General features: G+C 40.9%; 1 protein-coding gene across 1 annotated transcript; it reads left to right on the forward strand.

Moving 5' to 3' along the window:
* Nucleotides 1-16239: 16239 nt before the first annotated feature.
* htr1b (5-hydroxytryptamine (serotonin) receptor 1B) lies at nt 16240-17866 on the forward strand. The gene has a single exon (XM_061743551.1). The coding sequence runs from the start codon at nt 16621-16623 to the stop codon at nt 17758-17760; it is 1140 nt and encodes a 379-aa protein (XP_061599535.1). The 5' UTR covers nt 16240-16620; the 3' UTR covers nt 17761-17866.
* Nucleotides 17867-18755: the final 889 nt, after the last annotated feature.

Below are 18755 nucleotides of genomic sequence, written 5' to 3' on the forward strand. Positions count from 1 at the left end.
CACGGCGTCATTTTGACGCAGAAGCATAACTGAGCCTTAAGTGAAGTCAGGGGAAACCAAATGATTTGTGATCATATTTAAGTGAATAATGACAGGTTATATTATTATTTATTTAAACTCATATTCCTGCGTCTTTGTATTGAATTTGTCTGCACTTTTTTGTAAAAAAAAAAAAAAAAAAAAAAAATATATATATATATATATATATATATATATATATATATATATATATATATATATATATATATATAAAAACAACAAAAAAAAACACCAAATTATTTAGGGGGGCTTCAGCCTAACGACGCCAATGGTCAAGGCTTAGTGGAAGCTACTATTTTTGGTCCAAAGGGCAAAGAAGACCTGGAGCAATAATGGCTTAAAAAAATGTACAATCATCAGGGCTGTTTCTAGCTTTTCTGGGCCCAATGCAATTCTGTTGGGCACCCCTAATATGTAACACTGTGATATGGGAGTTAAAACCCATAGATGAGCTGTGGCGATGCACTAATTTATGAATCTAAATTTCAAATTCAAGATGAGATATATAGATTTATATTTATTAGCCTATGGCTATTTTGCAGAGGCAGACTGAGCCAGTAAGGCAGCTATTTAGGGAAAAACAATATATAATCAGACGAACAATAACTTCTAACAGTTTCATGGTTCCATTTAGCAAAAATGACGCCAAAGAGAGAAAAACAAATAATAAAATGGGTCATACTGTACCTCCTTATTGCTTCTATAGGATTTAAAAGTGTAAACCTTGACCAGGTGTCTTTAATTATCAGATAATGAATTATCAGCAGGTGAGCAGACCTCTTAAAAAATTTGACGTTTTGGCAGTTTACTTGTCTAAAGCATTCAGCTGTCTGTTATCACATGCCAGAAGGGGGAGACAATCTGGAAAGAGTTTTAAGCCATTTCCAAACAATTTGGAGTTCAGCATTCTACAATGAGAAAGAATTTACACGTGGAAAGCATCCAAGGCGTTTCCTAACCCTTACAGGATGTGGTGTGGCAAATGAGGGTCCATGATATCCTCAAACATAGACTGGAGACAGGAAAGTTTAGGTTTGTCCTACACTGACTGTTTTCAAATGTACTTTAGGCTGTTTCACCCCCTGCTGGGGAATAAAACATAACATCTCACAAAGCTGGGGGTGATTTGGAGCTACTGACGTAGCCGGTTACAAAAGAACATGTTACTTTGAAAGTAAAAAACAACAACATGGGTTTAAACTTGTATTGTAACTTAATTGTTTTGTATTGGTGTGATTCTACAAATTATTATGATTATTGCGTATTTGATCTACATTCATGCCTTCGTACTAGTTGAGGAATCTTGTATTGAGAATCTCCACACTCAACATGCTGAATGTAGAACATATTTGTCACCCACCAGCACACCTTAGTGGACATATGAAGACACTAAAAACAACAAGACACACAATGAAAGTATATATGGATCCACTAATAGAATCAGCATGAAAAACCAACTCAAAGAACTAAGGTAAAACATGAATCCACACAGCTTCATTTGATACATGCTCAATCACATTTTCTTCTTGGGCTCATTTGCAAATCTATTTATGTGAAAACTACTGGAGCAGAGAGATGAATAGATGTCATGCAAATGTACAAAGTTATGTTTAAATCAGATTACAACAGTTCTCTCTGATATTTTACTGCAACTGTCAGTAATTTTGAATGATGTGGTTATGTATGTGCACATGTCTTGTTGTGTGCATGCTCCATGGTGTCATCAATGGTTCAATGCACATTTCATAGGTAAAGTGGACCAGAAAGATTCCCTTACAGTCTTGAATTTTGAAGTTCTCGTGTGCAGTGAGCTGTGTGATCTGTGCCAACACCAAAAATCCTGCAGCTCACCGAGTGACTGATGTGCAACAGCTCACAGAGTTTGCCAAAACTGCTGCAGGATGCATCTGATGCAATCCGACACATGGGCTAACGCTAATAGGTGGCTCAATGCATTTTCCTTCCAAAGTGTAAACATTGTTTACGTATAACACTAAGTCCCTTGTTGGTCTCCTCTCAGTGTTCTAGCACTCTGTTGGGATGGTTAAAAGCACTTTACTTCACAGGTCTTTGTTGGGATGACATAACTTTTTAAGACAAGCAAACACTCAGTAAAAGCTGCTCTGATAAAGTGGGATGGAATTGAATATTCATTGGGAATGAGCAGAGACGAGTTAACCCGGTAATTGATGTGCTCAGGCATTCTCTTTCATGACAAGCCTGAACCGAAGCAGCAGCGGCAGTTGCACCTCAGAACGCAACCCTCTATTTAGCAACAAGATCAAGATAGAGATAATACATGAAAAAAAAAACAGAGAAAGGGAGGCTATACATTTCACATCTCAAAATGCATGAACATTATCACTCTGTCACATTGACAGTGAAGTATTTTAGCCTCCACAAATGGACTGTGTTTTGACCCCAGGTCACTTGTAGTTTTGTAGTTTTATTTGTTTGTATTTTTCTTCCTCCGTGTGCATGCGTACGAGACAGAGAGGGATTTACTTTGCGAACTGGGGGAGGCAGTTCTCTGGGATTGCCCCACATTGGCCCCCTCTTCTCCCTGTCCTTCCCAACTCTGAGTTCTATTTATTTATTTTTGACTGACAGTGGAAATGACTGAATGGAAGGGATACCAGACCTATTTCACACGAGAGAACTGTCCCAAAGTGAACAGATGTAGCTGGTTAGGCTTCTCGTGAGGATCTACACAAGTCAAGAGTCTTATCTTCTCCAAAGGACTCTATCCTGCTTCAGTTCACTGAGCACTAATTCATTATTTACCTATTTTCTTTCCAAGTTTCTTTTTTTTCTTCTGTTTTCTCATCTTTCAACTTGTTGTCTAGCATTCACTTCCGTTGCTACTGTAAACATATATGGAGAAATGTGCCCTCAGTTGTACAATATGCTAATGTTATGTTATGTTAAATGTTCATACAGATATTTTGTAATGGACAGTGATGACAGCCAATAAGATGTCCTGAAGTTGACGTGATGTGTATGTATGCATTAATGGCTGTATCTAAAATAAAGCCTCACAGAGAGTGAGATCACAAGCAAGACTGATGCCTCCGTTCATCATTCCTCAGTCATTATTATTTTCAGTCTAGCACTGGGTGCAAATGCAGAGCTGTTGTGCTATCCGACTCTGACGACAGGTTATGGGCCCAGGGTCACCCAGAAGTATACAGCGAATTTACCGCTGAGAAAACATTGCAACATAGTGCATGTCTGGTGAGAATTAGCATGCTATGCTAGAACCATGAGCCCAGTGGCCGCTGGTCACGCCTAGTCTTCGACGGAGATGAGAAAACCATGGGACCGTGGGAGACAAAATTGTTAGGCCATCTTCGGTTGGTAAGGCTTAAAGACACAATTTTAAATGAGCGAGCCTCTGATGAGGAAGCAGGAGCTGAAGATGAGGGAAAAAATGGCGAGGCCTATGCAGAGCTAATGCGGTTCCTCGATGATAAAAGTTTGTCGCTGGTTATGCAAGACGCTGCAGATGATGGACGGAAAGCACCGCAAATTTTGAGAGACTATTATCCTGGCAAAGGTAAGCCACGTGTTATCGGCCTGTAGACAGCACTGACTTTACCTCAGAAGTCAAGCAGTGAAAGTGTGACTTGAGTACATCATTCGTGCAGAGACAATCATCACAGCTTTGAGAAACGCTGACGAAACATTAGGCGACGAACTGCTAGTGGCAATGATATTGAAAGGACTGCCAGAGTCATTCAAACCATTCACTATTCATGTCACACAGAGTGAAACGGAGATATCTTTTGCTGATTTCAAAACGAAACTCCAGAGCTACGAAGACACTGAAAAAATGCGCGCAGCGGCATCAGATGACAACGTCATGAAAGTGCGGGCACAGCCAGGTTTTCCTGCTTCACCAAGTGCAGGTGATGTAGAGCCGACAATGCTGACTCTGTGTGCTTTAGATGTGGCCAAAAGGGGCATAAAGCCAGAGGATGCTGACGCAAAAAGTGGTGTAGCCTGTGTAAAAGCAACATACATCGGGATGCAATGTGCCGACGGAGACAGGCAAGCCGACGTGAAAATGGTTTCCGAGGAGGTGAGCGACCCATAGTACACATTCGATGGAGACAGAGCGATGGAGACAGTCTAGCCAGGGTGCAGTATTGACAAAAAGGGCCTAATTGTGGATTCTGGAGCAACTTCACATATCGTCACGGATATTAAAAAGTTCAACAACTTTGATGATGATTTCCAGCCCCAAACACAGTTCGTGGAGTTGGCTGATGGCACCAGATGCAGAGGAGTCGCACAGCGCCAAGGAGATGCAGAGGTGTGCTTGATTGACAACAGAGGATGGCACCACACCATTACGCTGAGAAAAGCGTTGTTCTTTCCATCATATTCACAGGACATGTTTTCTGTGAAAGCAGCTACTGCCAGTGGAGCAACCGCGATCTTCAGAAAGGGACGAGACGTCCTCGTACACAGAGATGCTACGAAATTCAACATTCACATGCATAACACACTGTACTACTTGCAAACTGAAAATGATGAATGTGAAGACAAATGTAAGAGTTGCTATGACATACATCATTGCCGTGAGATCCTAGGGCATTGTAACTACGATGATGTTCAGAAATTACAGGGTGTTGTTGAGGGGATGACTATCAAGGGTAAGCCAAACAAACCTGGCCCATTTTGTAAAGTGTGCACTCAGGGAAAGTTTGTACAGACAAGGAACAAGGATTCTGATGTAAAAGTCAAAACAGCTTTAGAGCTGGTGCACACAGATATAGCTGGGCCAATAGACCCAGAGTCTAGAGACGGCTATAGGTTTGTATTATCATTCACTGACGATTTTCCAGTGCAGTGTTTATGTATTTCCTAAAACAAAAGAGTGACATGGTGCAGGCAACTGAGATGTTTCTTGCTGATACAGCATCATATGGAAAGATAAAATGCATCAGATCTGACAACAGTGCAGAATTTATGGGAAAAACTTACCTACTACTGAATAAAAATAGGATCAGACATGAAACACCACAACAGTACGGCTGAACGAAACTGGCGTATACTCTTTGACATGGCGAGGTGTATGCTAATAGAGAGCGAGTTGCAAAAGAGTTATGGACTTATGCAGTGCAGACAGCAGCTGTAGTAAGGAACAGGTGCTTTAGCAACCGCACCAAGCAGACATCATACTTCCCACTGACAGGACGGAGGCCTAACCTCTCCAGGATGCAAAACATTTGGGTCAGAGTGTTATGCCTATAAACACGACATAAGAAAACTTGACTCTAAGATGTGAAAAGGGTATCTTCGTTGAGTACGATAAAAATAGCCCAGCCTACATGGTTTACTATCCTGCCAGCGGAAAAGTGAAGAAGCACAGACTGGTTAAGTTTGTGGCCAAAAACGATGTTAAGCACGAGACACAGACAGACAGGTCGCCTGAGGATTGTGACTTTGAGGTGCCAAGAAGTGTTAATAACACCAGGAAAAATACTGATGTGAGTCCAAGGCAAAGTCAGGGCAGGTCACAGGCGACTATGCCTGATGTGCACAACCGAACGCAACCAAATGAGCAGGGGTGCACACAAGCCGGGACTCGAGGGCTAGTCTACTGCATGTTTTAGATGTTTCCCTGCCTCAACACAACCCTGATAGACTCTGTGTCACCAACAGAGTTGTGTAAACCTTGATGACATGTTGATGACGACCAGTGATTAGATCCAGGTGTGTTGAACACAGGGAAACATCTAAAACATGCAGTAGACTAGCCCTCGAGTCCCGGCTTGTGTGCACCCCTGCAAATGAGACTAACCATGGGCATAAGCGTTACCCTTCCAGAGTGAGAAAGAAGCCAGGTTATCTGACTGATTTTGTATCAGACGATGAGAGTGATGATCAGGTACTCACCAACATTGATGACTGTTACAGAATAATGTTTGATGTACCACTGACATTTACAGATGCTGTAACCTCACCTAACTCAAAAGAATGGGTTAATGCTATGGACGAAGAGATGCACTCCTTGAGAGAAAATGTCACATTTACCTTAACCAACTTACCTGAGGGTAGGAGAGCAGTGGGGGGTAGATGGGTGTATGCTCTTAAAAACAACATTGATGGTGCTAACAGGTACAAATCAAGATATGTTGTTAAAGGATACAGTCAAAAAGAGGGTATGATGAAACATTTTCACCTACTGCTAACCTGACTAGCATCAGTCAATGCAGAAAGCAGCACAGGAAACCTGATTCTACATCAGATGGATGTCAATACTGCATATCTACATGCACCAATAGACTGTGAGATTTACCTCGAACAGCCAGAGGGATATGACATGAAATCTAGCACAACTGGAAAAGTTGGTATACAATTTAGAAAAATGGCTCGGTACGGACTTAAACAATCAGGCAGAAATTGGAACAAGACTTTACATGAATATCTGAGTGAAGAAAACTTTGTGCAGAACCCTGCTGATCATTGTGTTTACACAAGAGAAACAGAAAATGAGAAGGTGATCATGATAATATGGGTTGATGATGTAATCATCGCTGCAAGTGATGAGAATGCACTGAAAGTTGTGAGAGAAATGTTAACAGCCAGGTTCAAGATGAATGACTTAGGAAAACCGAAACATTTTCTTGGGATCGATTTTGAACAAAGTGATGGATGTGTAAAAAATGTCACAAAAAAAATACTTGAAAGGTTTAACATGCAAGACTGTAAACCTAGAGCGACACCTTGTGAACAAAAGTTGAACTACTCTGATGATATAGAAAAGATTAATGATGCCAGAAGATACAGAGTATAAGGCTTTACCCACAACCATACAGGAGTGTATGTACTTAGCACAAGTGCTAGAAGGTATTGACAAATACCAGTACACACCACCCATGTTTATGAGGATAACCAGGGGACAATATGTTTGGCTAAGAACTCTGTAAACCGACAGAGATGTAAGCACATTGACATAAAATACCAGTTTATAAGGTCAAGTGTGAACAATGGAAAAATAAGTCTGGAATATTGTCCAACAGATCAGATGTGATGACGAAACCTGCAACGAAGTTTAAGCTGTTTGAGTTAGCTAAATTTATTTTTGGAGATTATGTAAGGGAAGATTTACATGATGTAAGGTAGAGAACCTTATTTTGTTTTCTTGTTTTGAGAAAGTAACAATGTGAGTGCAAGTGGGGGTGTTAAGATATACTGTATGGAGAAATGTGCCCTCAATTGTACAATATGTTAATGTTATGTTATGTTAAATGTTCATACAGATCTTTTGTGATGGACAGTGATGACAGCCAATAACATGTCCATAACATTTGATGTGTATGTACTGGTATGCATTAATGGGTGTATCTAAATAAAGCCACACAGAGAGTGAGTTCCAGTCACGAGCAGGACTGATGCCTCCGTTCATCATTCCTCAGTCATTATTATTTTCGGTTTAGCACTGGGTGCACATGCAGAGCTGTTGTGCTATCCGACTCTGACAACAGCTACCAACATGGCTGCCACCACCATCAATGCGACAGGCCTTTCAAATGTGTTAGCGTGGATTGCCACGGAGTGCCAAGTCAACATAAACATTAAAAAAATCTCCCACAGCTTAGTCAGAACGCTTCAGTTGTTGTGTGGAGCTAACCGGTGCTAAATCAGACTCGTAGAAAAAAATTAATTAAACTATAGTTTTATATTTTACGCCACTGATAAAGCAGCCACCCCGCAGGCTTGCCTTATAGACGTTGCTGACAAGCTGATGAATTTTCAGCGAGCTTGCGCACGTCACTCTGCTTTTCACACGTCACGAGGATCCCCCACACCAGCTCTGATGTGCGTTGTCAGTAATCGTCTGACTGACCATTCTCTTCAACATGAACATGTGGCCAGTCTAAGTACTTACAACACACAAACTTGGATATTCTTTTACCCTGAGGCAGTACATCTAATTAATCCCATGTGGCACATCCATTAATGGGTTCTCGCCTTCTCATACGCAAGCTGATATCAGTGTTTGCAATTAGCACCCAGTTCTTTCTAAAATGTAATTGCATCTGTAATTTGTTGGGGACATATCATATTCATATTGTAACAGAATCTCCATACCGTGCCGTGGTTTTTAATAAGATCAATTTTACACTTGCTTCCTGTTCCTTAAAGGCTGGGCTGGCTCCAACTTTTAAAGCTCATAACGGCTTGAAGTGAGTTTCCCGTACGAGCATTCAGCTTCTAAATGGACTTCCAGGCAAGCTAAAATGAGTCTTACCACAGAAACATTTGCAAGTTATAATCACCACTTAGCTCATTTCCTGTCACGTCCTGCACAAGGGAATAAAATAGTGCTTTATGCAGTGCATTTACTATACACTTTCTCCATCCTCTTTTTTTCAGCCGTAAGCTGCAGCCCTTCACAAGTTGAGCTGAATGTAGACAAATAGGCCAGAGCTCTACTAAAAGTAGCACGGCCCCCTGCATTACAGCAACATCTCTGTCTTATAATTATCAGAATTGGAAAGTCTGAGCACAGAAAGACCCCACAGTTGTAAATAGAAGCACATATCTATGTAAATACATTTTTAGCTGGAAGCCTTTGAGAGCTGATTGGCTGAAAGGAAAGCATTATATCCCATTAGACCAGTCAGGGGTGCGCTGCAGACGGGCAGCCTCTGCAAAACGTCAACACGTGTCCTATATTTGATTCTCTCATTGTATTTGGATGCAGATTCTGCACAATTTTCTGTTAAATGAGACATAAACAGCATATCGCCTGAAGTAAGTAGGAATCTATTATTACATTTGAAGCACTTTTTCAAAAATTGACGAAACTGGTGAAGAAAATCTTTTTTAAATCTCCTTTTTTAGTTTATTATTTCATTGGAATTACAGTATCGTATAGTCTGACCTTGCAAATTTTTTTTTTGTGATATGGAACTGATTCCTCTGCTTTTTGCAGGCATTTCCACCGGTACTAAACGTACCAAACCAATTGCAATGAGGCAGTGGCAGGCTTTATACAGCGATTCATAAAACCAGTAATAAAAACAGACAAGATACCTGTTTATATTATTACTTAAAACACCTTTGATCAGTACATTTTTACTGTAAAACTGACAATAGATCCTCACCAGAGTTCTTACTTGCCTGTGTAACACTTTAGTTGCCTTTTGCTGATACAAGTGTGCTAGTCGCTCTGCTTACATCACATGCTTTGCGTCTCTGGTTGTGTTCTCAGCCAATGGGGTCCTGAGGCAGTTTCTTTTTCCCAGCATCTGTTAGTACTTCCTCTCAGGAAATTAACCATACTAATTCTGGATGGCCAGTCTAAGTATTTGGGCTATGGTTGCATGCTTTGTTTCATTACACTTACCAAAAAGGCTTTCTGTATTTTATTTTAAAATTAATTTTATATTTATATTTTTTGTCCATTTTATGGTATAAGCGTAAAGATCTGCCAGGTTCTTAAATGATATACATGAATTTACAAGTTCACTGTATGTTTTCATGTCAGAGCTTAATAATAATTCAGTTTTTAACAAGTTGTTAAAGTTTGAATTTGACTTAGTGTCTTGCAGTTGACACATGAGTTTTAGTAGAACAAAGGTGTCAAATGAAAAATGTGACTGCAGAATCATGAAAATGAGCACAAAGTACAGCAGCAGCGGCTTTTTCCTGTAGCCCTAGCAGTCAAATGTTAGATATTCACACCTTCATGGGTGCAACCAGTAAAGCAAATGAAGTCCCGGAAAGCACCCAAAGTCTCTCTTGCGCCGACACAGCAACCTAATTTGATGTTCGTTAGTTAGTGTATTAGAAACGTGAGCTTATGCTCTGAATACACAAAAAGCCGGTGTGACTTGTAAGACGAGAGAACAGCCTGTACTTCCTGTAGGAAACGGCCTCCCAAGTCCAACTCAGTCAGTCCTTGCAGGATGGAGATGGCTGTTATGCATGTGCCAAATGATATAATGCCTCATTTGAACTGATGTTGCTTTGGGGAAATTCCCTGAAGACTGTTTTAACTGTCTAGCACTATTAAATTCAAGTATTATTTAAGGATAATATATATTTATACATGACTATGTCTCTCGGCTGGCCTGGGAACACCTCGGACGCCTCGGACTCTGCTGGAGGAAGTGTCTGGGGTGAAGGAAGTCTGGGCATCCCTGCTGAGGCTGCTGCCCCCGCGACCCGGGAACGGATAAGCGGAAGAAGATGAGTGAGTGATGACTGATATATTTATACACTTTTTTTGTATAAAAACAATATACATTTAAACTTTGGAATGTGACTGAGATGTGGATATATCTGTAAAGATGAAGCTCCAGTAATAAGAAAACAAACAGATAACTGAAAAATGGGTTTCATTATGGGTCTTCAGGTACCTGAGAGGTCTTACAGTGATACATATGATACAGATTCTGTTTCCTTTGCATGACTTCTGCCCTGCATGAATCCACAGACTGAGTCCCACCGCTCTAGGTGTGATTTCAGGCCATAGATCCCAGACAAGGCTGACCTAGCTGCGCAGCTCGGCCCTCTCCCCCATGTCTCATGTCACAAACTCTTGGACAAGAACGAGCGATCCCCTACAGCGACAGTTTTGAGTAAACGAAGAGGGAGGGTTGAGTCTCCCGACATCATGGGATCTGCCCTGATTTGTGTTTGCCCTATTTGGTGTCAGCTGCTACAGCCGTCCTTTATCGTGGATAGAAAGCAATGACCACAAAGGAAAGAGGTTTCCCATGAAAAGCGTGTTTAAAAAGCTTGTGATGGTTTTTATCAAGCGCAAAATGGAATATAGTATAAAAAGACAGGATATTCAGTTAGTCCATGATTAGATTCTACTATGTTGAACTTTGAAGTGGCCTTGTTAACAGAAGGTCAAAACATTGTTAAATAAGACAAATTATATTATTAATAATATGATTAATTTCTTAAGATCTAAATAAAATATATGTGACATGCTTTGATCAAAATACCACAGAGTTGTTGTATAACAGCTTCCTATTTCAACCATGTGTTTATGATTCTGTTCATAGCAGCTGGTTTTAAGGGGCCAAGTCATCTGTGCCAACCCCTCCTTCAAAAGGGTGTTTTGAGTACAATGCTTTAACTCTGCACCTCACAGGTACAGTAAATGCTGCGTGATGTGAAGTTGGGTGGCAATGACGATGGGAAGGCTGTTGGGCAATTCTACACTGATCTGGATCTGTGATGTCACAGAACCATACAAATCTCAATGGTTGAAATGTATTCAGATATAAACATAAAACAAAGCACTAGGGTTGTGGTGGCTCAAATACTTTGAGTTGGTAGTGACTGCAGTAACCCAAAGAAATGCTCCCAACCACAGAAAAGGTGATTATTATTTATTTATAATAATATTTCTCCTTTAAAGAAAAGCCAAAAGAAACCCAATTTGGACAACCTATACAACATTAAATTCCAGATAAACACAAATGAGCCATTATTACTATAGTAAAGTAAAACAAGACAAAAAAAATCTATCTTTTTAAATCAATGAAAACACATGTAATTGCATCCACTCTCATGTCAAATAAACTCTGCAATAGACAGTTATTTACTGGCTTCTACTCTAATCTGCATTAATGGAAACACAACACCTGGATGCATTTTGCAATTCTCAAATGCACTTGAGGTTGCTTAAGTGGTTAATGTTCATGTCTCCTTTCAAGACTCACATTTACTTACCATGAGGTATCACACGATTACTCTGAAACTGTCAGCAGCAAATTGTGGAGAAAAAAAAAAAAAAAGTAACATTTCATTTATTTGACCAGTATTCCAAACAGTTGGCAGCTCCTTCTCAGTCTCGCTATGTGGGTTAATGCCTGCAGGTGGGTCAGAAATAACAAACCAGCATTACAGCTCAAAAAATGTGATGTGGCACAGACAGGAGGGTAGAGCGTAATAGCATTTCCTCGTGTTGTACTAGCTTACAGTCTTGCTCACTGGTGGGTAGTTGCTCACTGTTTTAGCCCGCGTTACTTCCAGGAATCTGAAAAATAATTCACCATGTTATTCAACAGGTTTAACACAGGGAAATGGTATAAGCTGAAACATGAGAGTCACAGCTACGCCTCATCTTTTAATAAGCCTGATTGATAAATTTAAAGTAAACAAGCAAGAATCCTTTTGTTAAAAAGATAAACGTCCATATCCTCCCACATCAGGAGTGCTCTGTGTCAACTGTGGCTTGCTTGATACTGTCTTAGCTGACTAAAAATAGGGTTTTCAGGCCCAGCGTGAGATTGGATGTCGACGTCTATCTACCTTGCAGGGCTGACCTGCGTTTAGAGACGGAAGGAGATAACACAACTGAGTCGCAGCATTGCCCCATGCTGCTGCTCAACTGGGTCACGGTTAAGCTTTTCAAGCTAAATGAAGCACAATTCCAACAATTCAAGCGACTTTTTGTACATTTCACATCTGATATGGTAAAGTATTTCTTCCAATATTTCTCTTTATGACAGTTTGAGTTTGGCACCATAGTTTTCACTATAAATGGCACTGCAAAGGATGTGGATCCAACCTACTCTCATCTCAGTCTGTGGTTGTCTGTCTACATGTTTCTGAAACAAAACACAAAAGGAAATGGGTGGGAACACCCAGATATAGACAAAGACAGAACTGTCGAACAATTCATATTACACACTACTGGTAACAGAGACCCAATAAAAAATAATTTTAAAATCAAGAAGTGTAAAATTAATTGATTTGGGTTATCTTAATACAGCACAGCTAATGTTTAAAATGATAAAACAACCTACTCCAAAACAATATTGAGTAATCAAGAACACATTACAAATATAAAACAATAAAACAGGCAAGTTGTTCTAAAAAGGGGCTTTGGAGGAATAATTTTAATTTGGATGAATTAAAACAATCACGGATGTTTTAGAGCGTGAGTTCCAGAGTGAGGGAGCAACAGTGGAGAAGTCTCTGTCAGTCCACACAGAAACATCATCAATTCCACACAACATTATAATGTGAAGCTATGAAACGATTACATTTAGAGTTAAAGCAACACCCAAGAGTGAGACGATTAAAACAGCAGTGCAAATCTGTGATTTTTCACAAAGCACAAGGAGGAAGAAGGAGTTTAATTTAGTATGTATGTAAATATCTTAGTATACTGTATTAATATACTGTATAGTAGAAGTAGTACCGTAGTATAGTAGAATAATTTGAAAACCATGTGTCGTAATAAAACACTAATAGGAAGTGAAACATGACCACTATTTATTGAAAAACAAGTAGGTTTGCTTCTTCCTAGTCCTATTTCAGACATTTATTGTTATTCTTTTTATTATTATTCAAAATGAAACCTTCATTTATTCATTTTTTTCATGTGCGTGTTCTTGTTTATCTATGTTAGTGGGGACTGAAATGATGAATAACTTAATTTAATGCAATCTTTTTTTAAATTCAATTCTAATCTAATATAATTTCATCTTTAGAGTTAGGGTTAAAATTTATGTAAAATGAGGCTATTAATCCATTCAGGGATGTTTGGGACGATGTCAGATGTCGGAGCCCACAAAAACCAGAAACAAGTTTGCGTGCTCTTTCATTAAGACAATTTCATGACCCTGCTCTGTTAACTCAACATAAAGTGGTCAGAGTGCTGAATTGATTACTGGCTTGCTCCAGTTGGAGGAATTGAGAGAACATGGACGCCGATATGAGGCACTAAATGAGATGCAGAGGTTCAGAGCCTCGTGTCTAGCTGAGAGAGGTTTACTGCTGATGTTGATGACGGCCTCTTTCACACATTACACTTGTTAGAAATGGCACTGTTCACTGAGTTCTTCATGCTAAATCTCTCATCCATGAATAAACAAATGTTACTTTGCCATATTATTTCATGTCTAATGAATCCATTGAATGAACTCAAAGTATGATGTTATTATTCCTCAAATGACCACTATAGGCTGGCTCCTAAAGTGAACCTCCTTGTAGAAATGTGCAACTTTAAAGAAAAAATAAACATATTTAAAATCTGGTGCAAGAATCGTTTTGGCCTCCGCAGTTGGATTTCACATGTAAAACATACAGGAAGTAAAAATGTATAAACCTCGTTCAGGTAAAATGATTTAAAGCCACACATTTATGCATAATTAACAGCATGGTTTAGTAATGAATTCAGTTTAGTATTATGTGTTTGTGTGAAAGCTCCTCCGTTGTCATCACTCTGGCAATGTAGCGCTGAGTGCTTTTTGTGATCACTCCTCAGGTTAAGAAGGAGACCTGAGCTCAGTGTAGGGCCCTCCTGGGGCTGGTAGAGGGAGCAATGCCCAGGACTGACTTAGCTAGGAGCACTGGGTGATAAAATTCGGGAAAAAAAAATCAGGATTTAGAAATAAAAAAAAAAAAAATTATAATTTTTTTTTTAAATCGATACTTGGATTTTTGTATCGATAATCGTTCCTATGTCGATAAAATATTCATAACTAAGTCAGGTCCTGCCCAAGGCACCACACCATACACGTACTCTTCAAAGTCTTCCCTTCCCAAAGTCTCGAAGTGTTCAAATCTTTCAAGAATAAGACACCAAGTCAAACTAGCCCACGAGTCCAAAAAGTTGAGTTTATTCTTCAACAAGGCGCATAAAACCCGAGCCATCCCGCAGAACAACTGATTCTTTTCAGGTGTACATCATCTTTTAAAGGTACAGATTATGGTGGAGAGGTTGGCTTAGAGGTATGGCTAAGCATGCCTCTGTCTTCCTTTCATAGGTATCTTTGAGGCGACTCTAATTGTGTCAAAATTAACTCCTCCAATGATATTTCATACATAATTTGTATTTAATGGAATCTTAATTTTCATTAAATGCTTTTTTCAAATCATCCTCAGTGTCCTTACAGTGTCGCTAGGCGACATCCTGACACGGACATTGACATCATACTCAGGCCTCTCTGCATATTGGCCGCTCACAGACCTTACAGATATGAATATCATAAAGTGAAATATTGCAGGTGCACACGTTGATATCTAGATAACATGAAGCTGATTTCAACCGTACATGGCAGCCTAATCTCATGGTTCAAAGCGGCCTTGCACAAAGTTGACCTTATATGGGGTACGAGACTGTATTAATTTCAGATCACATATTTACATGTTCTCTTAGAAAGCTTGCTTCACATGACACTACACCAGTAGTTTGATCAGATCTCCAACTAGACTTGTTCCAAGTGTTGTTTCAGTAGCAACGTCAGTAAGAAGGATGGATGAGCACGTTTAAATCAGAATGAATGTACAGCAAAGTGAGGTAGCTCATGCTGAGCCAAGCTAAAGCTTGTGATTACTGAAATTAGGTTAGCATGTTCCAAACATTCATTGTGTTCGTTCTGCACATTTCCTCATTTTTGGATTAACTGAAGTCAGCTAAGCTGAAACCGAGGCTAGTTTTGTCACAAAAAGTTATATAGACTTTCATATTTGCAGAGAGTTTGCCAGGTACGACTGAATATAAAAAAAAAACATCTTGCACCAAAGTACTTTTGTGAAGAAAGATGTTGTTCCAGGAGGACAGCGGAGAGGCTTTTAGGAATGAATGCATGAGGTGTCAACAAGAAATTGTGTTTGTTCACACCTAAATGCCATTCACACTGGATAGTTATGGATTTGTGTTAAAATAACACATTGGCTGTATGAAAGCTTGGCCAGATAAGGCGAATAACATATGACACAACAAATATATATGGTGACTTGTGGAAATATCTGAGGCTGTTTCAATGTCCTTTGGTAATGGCACCAAAACTTGAGATATATTTGACAGGAAGTGCAGCCAAAAGTTAGTGGAAGTGGTTGTAGCGGATCCATAAAGCCCAGGTGTTGTAAACAACAGCATTTATCACAAAGCAGCATCTGGTGCTGTAGCTATTTTGGCTGTCTGTTGTGAAATGGATCCCTTTTCCAAGTCAAATAGCCATGTTTGCTAGAAAAGAGGAAAAGCTGAGCACTATGACCCAGCAGATAGCTCACCTGTAATGTGTGTGTGTGTGTGTGTGTGTGTGTGTGTGTGTGTGTGTGTGGGACAGACAGACAGCCAGAGAGACAGGGACACACAGAGAGAGAGTGAGTGAGAGAGAGAGAGAGGGAGAGACCAGTCTCGTGTTTGATGTCAGTGTGCATAAAACTGAGGCTTTGGTTTGGCTCTCCATTCAGCCACCAGGGGCCCGAGGAGCCACAGCTCTGGAGAACTTCTGCCCTACTTGCGGATTATCTCTGACAGCCTACCAGATGTGGAGACATCAGTGCGCGCCCGCTCAGCATCCACACACGCACATCCACCATGCCATTTTTTGCGCTCAATGATATCTCTCTCGCAAACCTAAGAAATGGAAAAGCGTTAATTTCTGCGATGAACGGATATCTGCTTCTCCATTTTTTTGCAAGTTAAACCCAGATGAAAGGGAGAAAATGAGGAAGACGGGAGACAGTTTTTATTATTCCGGCTGGCTGTGCCATTCTGAACAGATGGCGCGGATACGGCGGAGTTTATGGAGAAAGAGGGTCCTTTGAATGGCAAGACATCAGTGAGAGTGAGAAATAAAAGTTATGGAGCTCCCTGGTCAGGTCGAGCCCACGCAGCCCGCCAACACCACCAACGACAGTTTCATCTCAGACCCATCCTCCGAGGATGAGAGCGCAGACATCAGCCTCGCCTACCAGCTCACCCTGGCCGCCATCCTCTCCGCGATCACGCTCGCCACCACCTTATCCAACGCGTTTGTCATCGCCACCATCTCCCAGTCGAAAAAGCTGCAGACTCCTGCCAACTTTCTGATCGCCTCCCTGGCCGTGACCGACCTGCTGGTGTCCATCCTGGTGATGCCCGTGTGCGTCCTGTACACGGTGATCCGCACCTGGACGCTGGGCCAGGTGGTGTGCGACATCTGGCTGTCCTCGGACATCACGTGCTGCACGGCGTCCATCCTGCACCTGTGCGTGATCGCCCTGGACCGGTACTGGGCCATCACGGACGCGGTGGACTACTCCAAGAAGCGCACGCCGGGGCGCGCCGCGGGCATGGTGTGCACGGCGTGGATCATCGCCGTCTCCATCTCCCTGCCGCCTCTCTTCTGGAGGCGGGTGAAGGCGGAGGAGATGACCAGCTGCAGCGTCAACACGGATCACATCTTTTACACAGTCTACTCCACGCTGGGGGCTTTCTACATCCCCACCTTGCTGCTCATCGCGCTGTATGGAAGGATTTATGTTGAGGCTCGGAAGCGCATCCTGAAACAGTCCCCCAAGAAGAAGGTCGGGAAGAGACTCACCTCCGCGCACCTGGTCACCAGCTCCCCCGGATCCCTCACGTCCACCACCTCTTCCCTGCAGAGACACGGGGACACCCCGTCCAGCGACACGGGCTCCTCCACCAGCGAGAACCAGGTGAAGGTCGTGGTGTCGGATGCGCTTTTGGAGAAAAAGAGGATCTCCGCAGCCAGGGAGAGGAAAGCCACGAAGACTTTGGGGATCATCCTGGGCGCTTACATCGTTTGTTGGCTTCCTTTTTTTATTTATACATTGCTGGTGGCCACTTGTGACACGTGCTTTAACCAAGAGTTGTTTGACTTTTTCACCTGGTTGGGATATCTGAATTCTCTCATCAACCCCATCATATACACCATGTCTAATGAAGACTTCAAGAAGGCTTTTCAAAAACTCGTGCGCTTCAGATGCTGCAGGTCGTGAACTGTTCCCCCCATGTCAGAAAGATGTATGTTTATTTTTGGATATAAAAAACTATGAAAATGAAAAGAAAATAAATACCCCGGGACTATTAATATGTGCATGCAGGAGAACAAAAAAAAAAGCACATCATCTAATTTTGAGCAAAATGTAGATAAGAAATAACCTACTTTTGACAGTTTTGCATTGTGACTGTGGGGGAGAACTGCAGCTTTACGCACCAAATTTCTTCCAGTCCGTATAGTCTATATTTTTTGGCGTTGAGTTGTATCGTTGTGGATGTCGCAGGGCACAGCGATGGCGAAATCAGCACACTTCATAATTATTCATGATTTTCCTTCATAGTAACACATTTTGTTTCTAAACTTCACACATCAAACATGTACATCTTTGTATACTGAATGATACAGGGTGCATAGGCATATGCTGATCATGGTTCCAGTCTGCTTGCTGCTGTTTAGAAAGCTATACATTCATGAGATTGAATAACAAAAAACAAATAAATTAAAAACCATGTGCAATGCATTAAAAAGACTATAAAGACTGCAGTTGAGTCTGATCTGGAGAGTACCAAAAAACAAATATATAGATAAATCAATAAAAACAGTTGATTTGTCTGAATGATGTGAAATAAACATTTGTTGTGAGGAATATGTGCAATAAAAGGCTTTTAAGTATTTGTCTGATATGAATGGTCCAAAAATGAGCGTTTCAATGTCCTGTATAGCTCGCAGTCTCAGAGATTTATGGTCAGAGCATATTAAAAGTATGTCAAATGAAATCCAAACTATTTACAGGGTAGTTGAGAACATGGAGAGACACAGAAGTCAGTTCAGAAGAGTGCGAATCACTCCCAACAACGCTTCTTTCTCATACTGCCTTAGAAAGCAGCAAAGATACTGTATGTGTTCCTGAATTTCTCACTGCTATTCAGGGATTAAAGGAGGTTGAAATGGTCAATTATTTACATATTATTTGATAGAAGGCAGTTCTGGTAG

This window comes from Cololabis saira, chromosome 16, assembly GCF_033807715.1.
Source record: "Cololabis saira isolate AMF1-May2022 chromosome 16, fColSai1.1, whole genome shotgun sequence".
In the NCBI taxonomy this organism is placed as follows: Eukaryota; Metazoa; Chordata; class Actinopteri; order Beloniformes; family Belonidae; genus Cololabis; species Cololabis saira.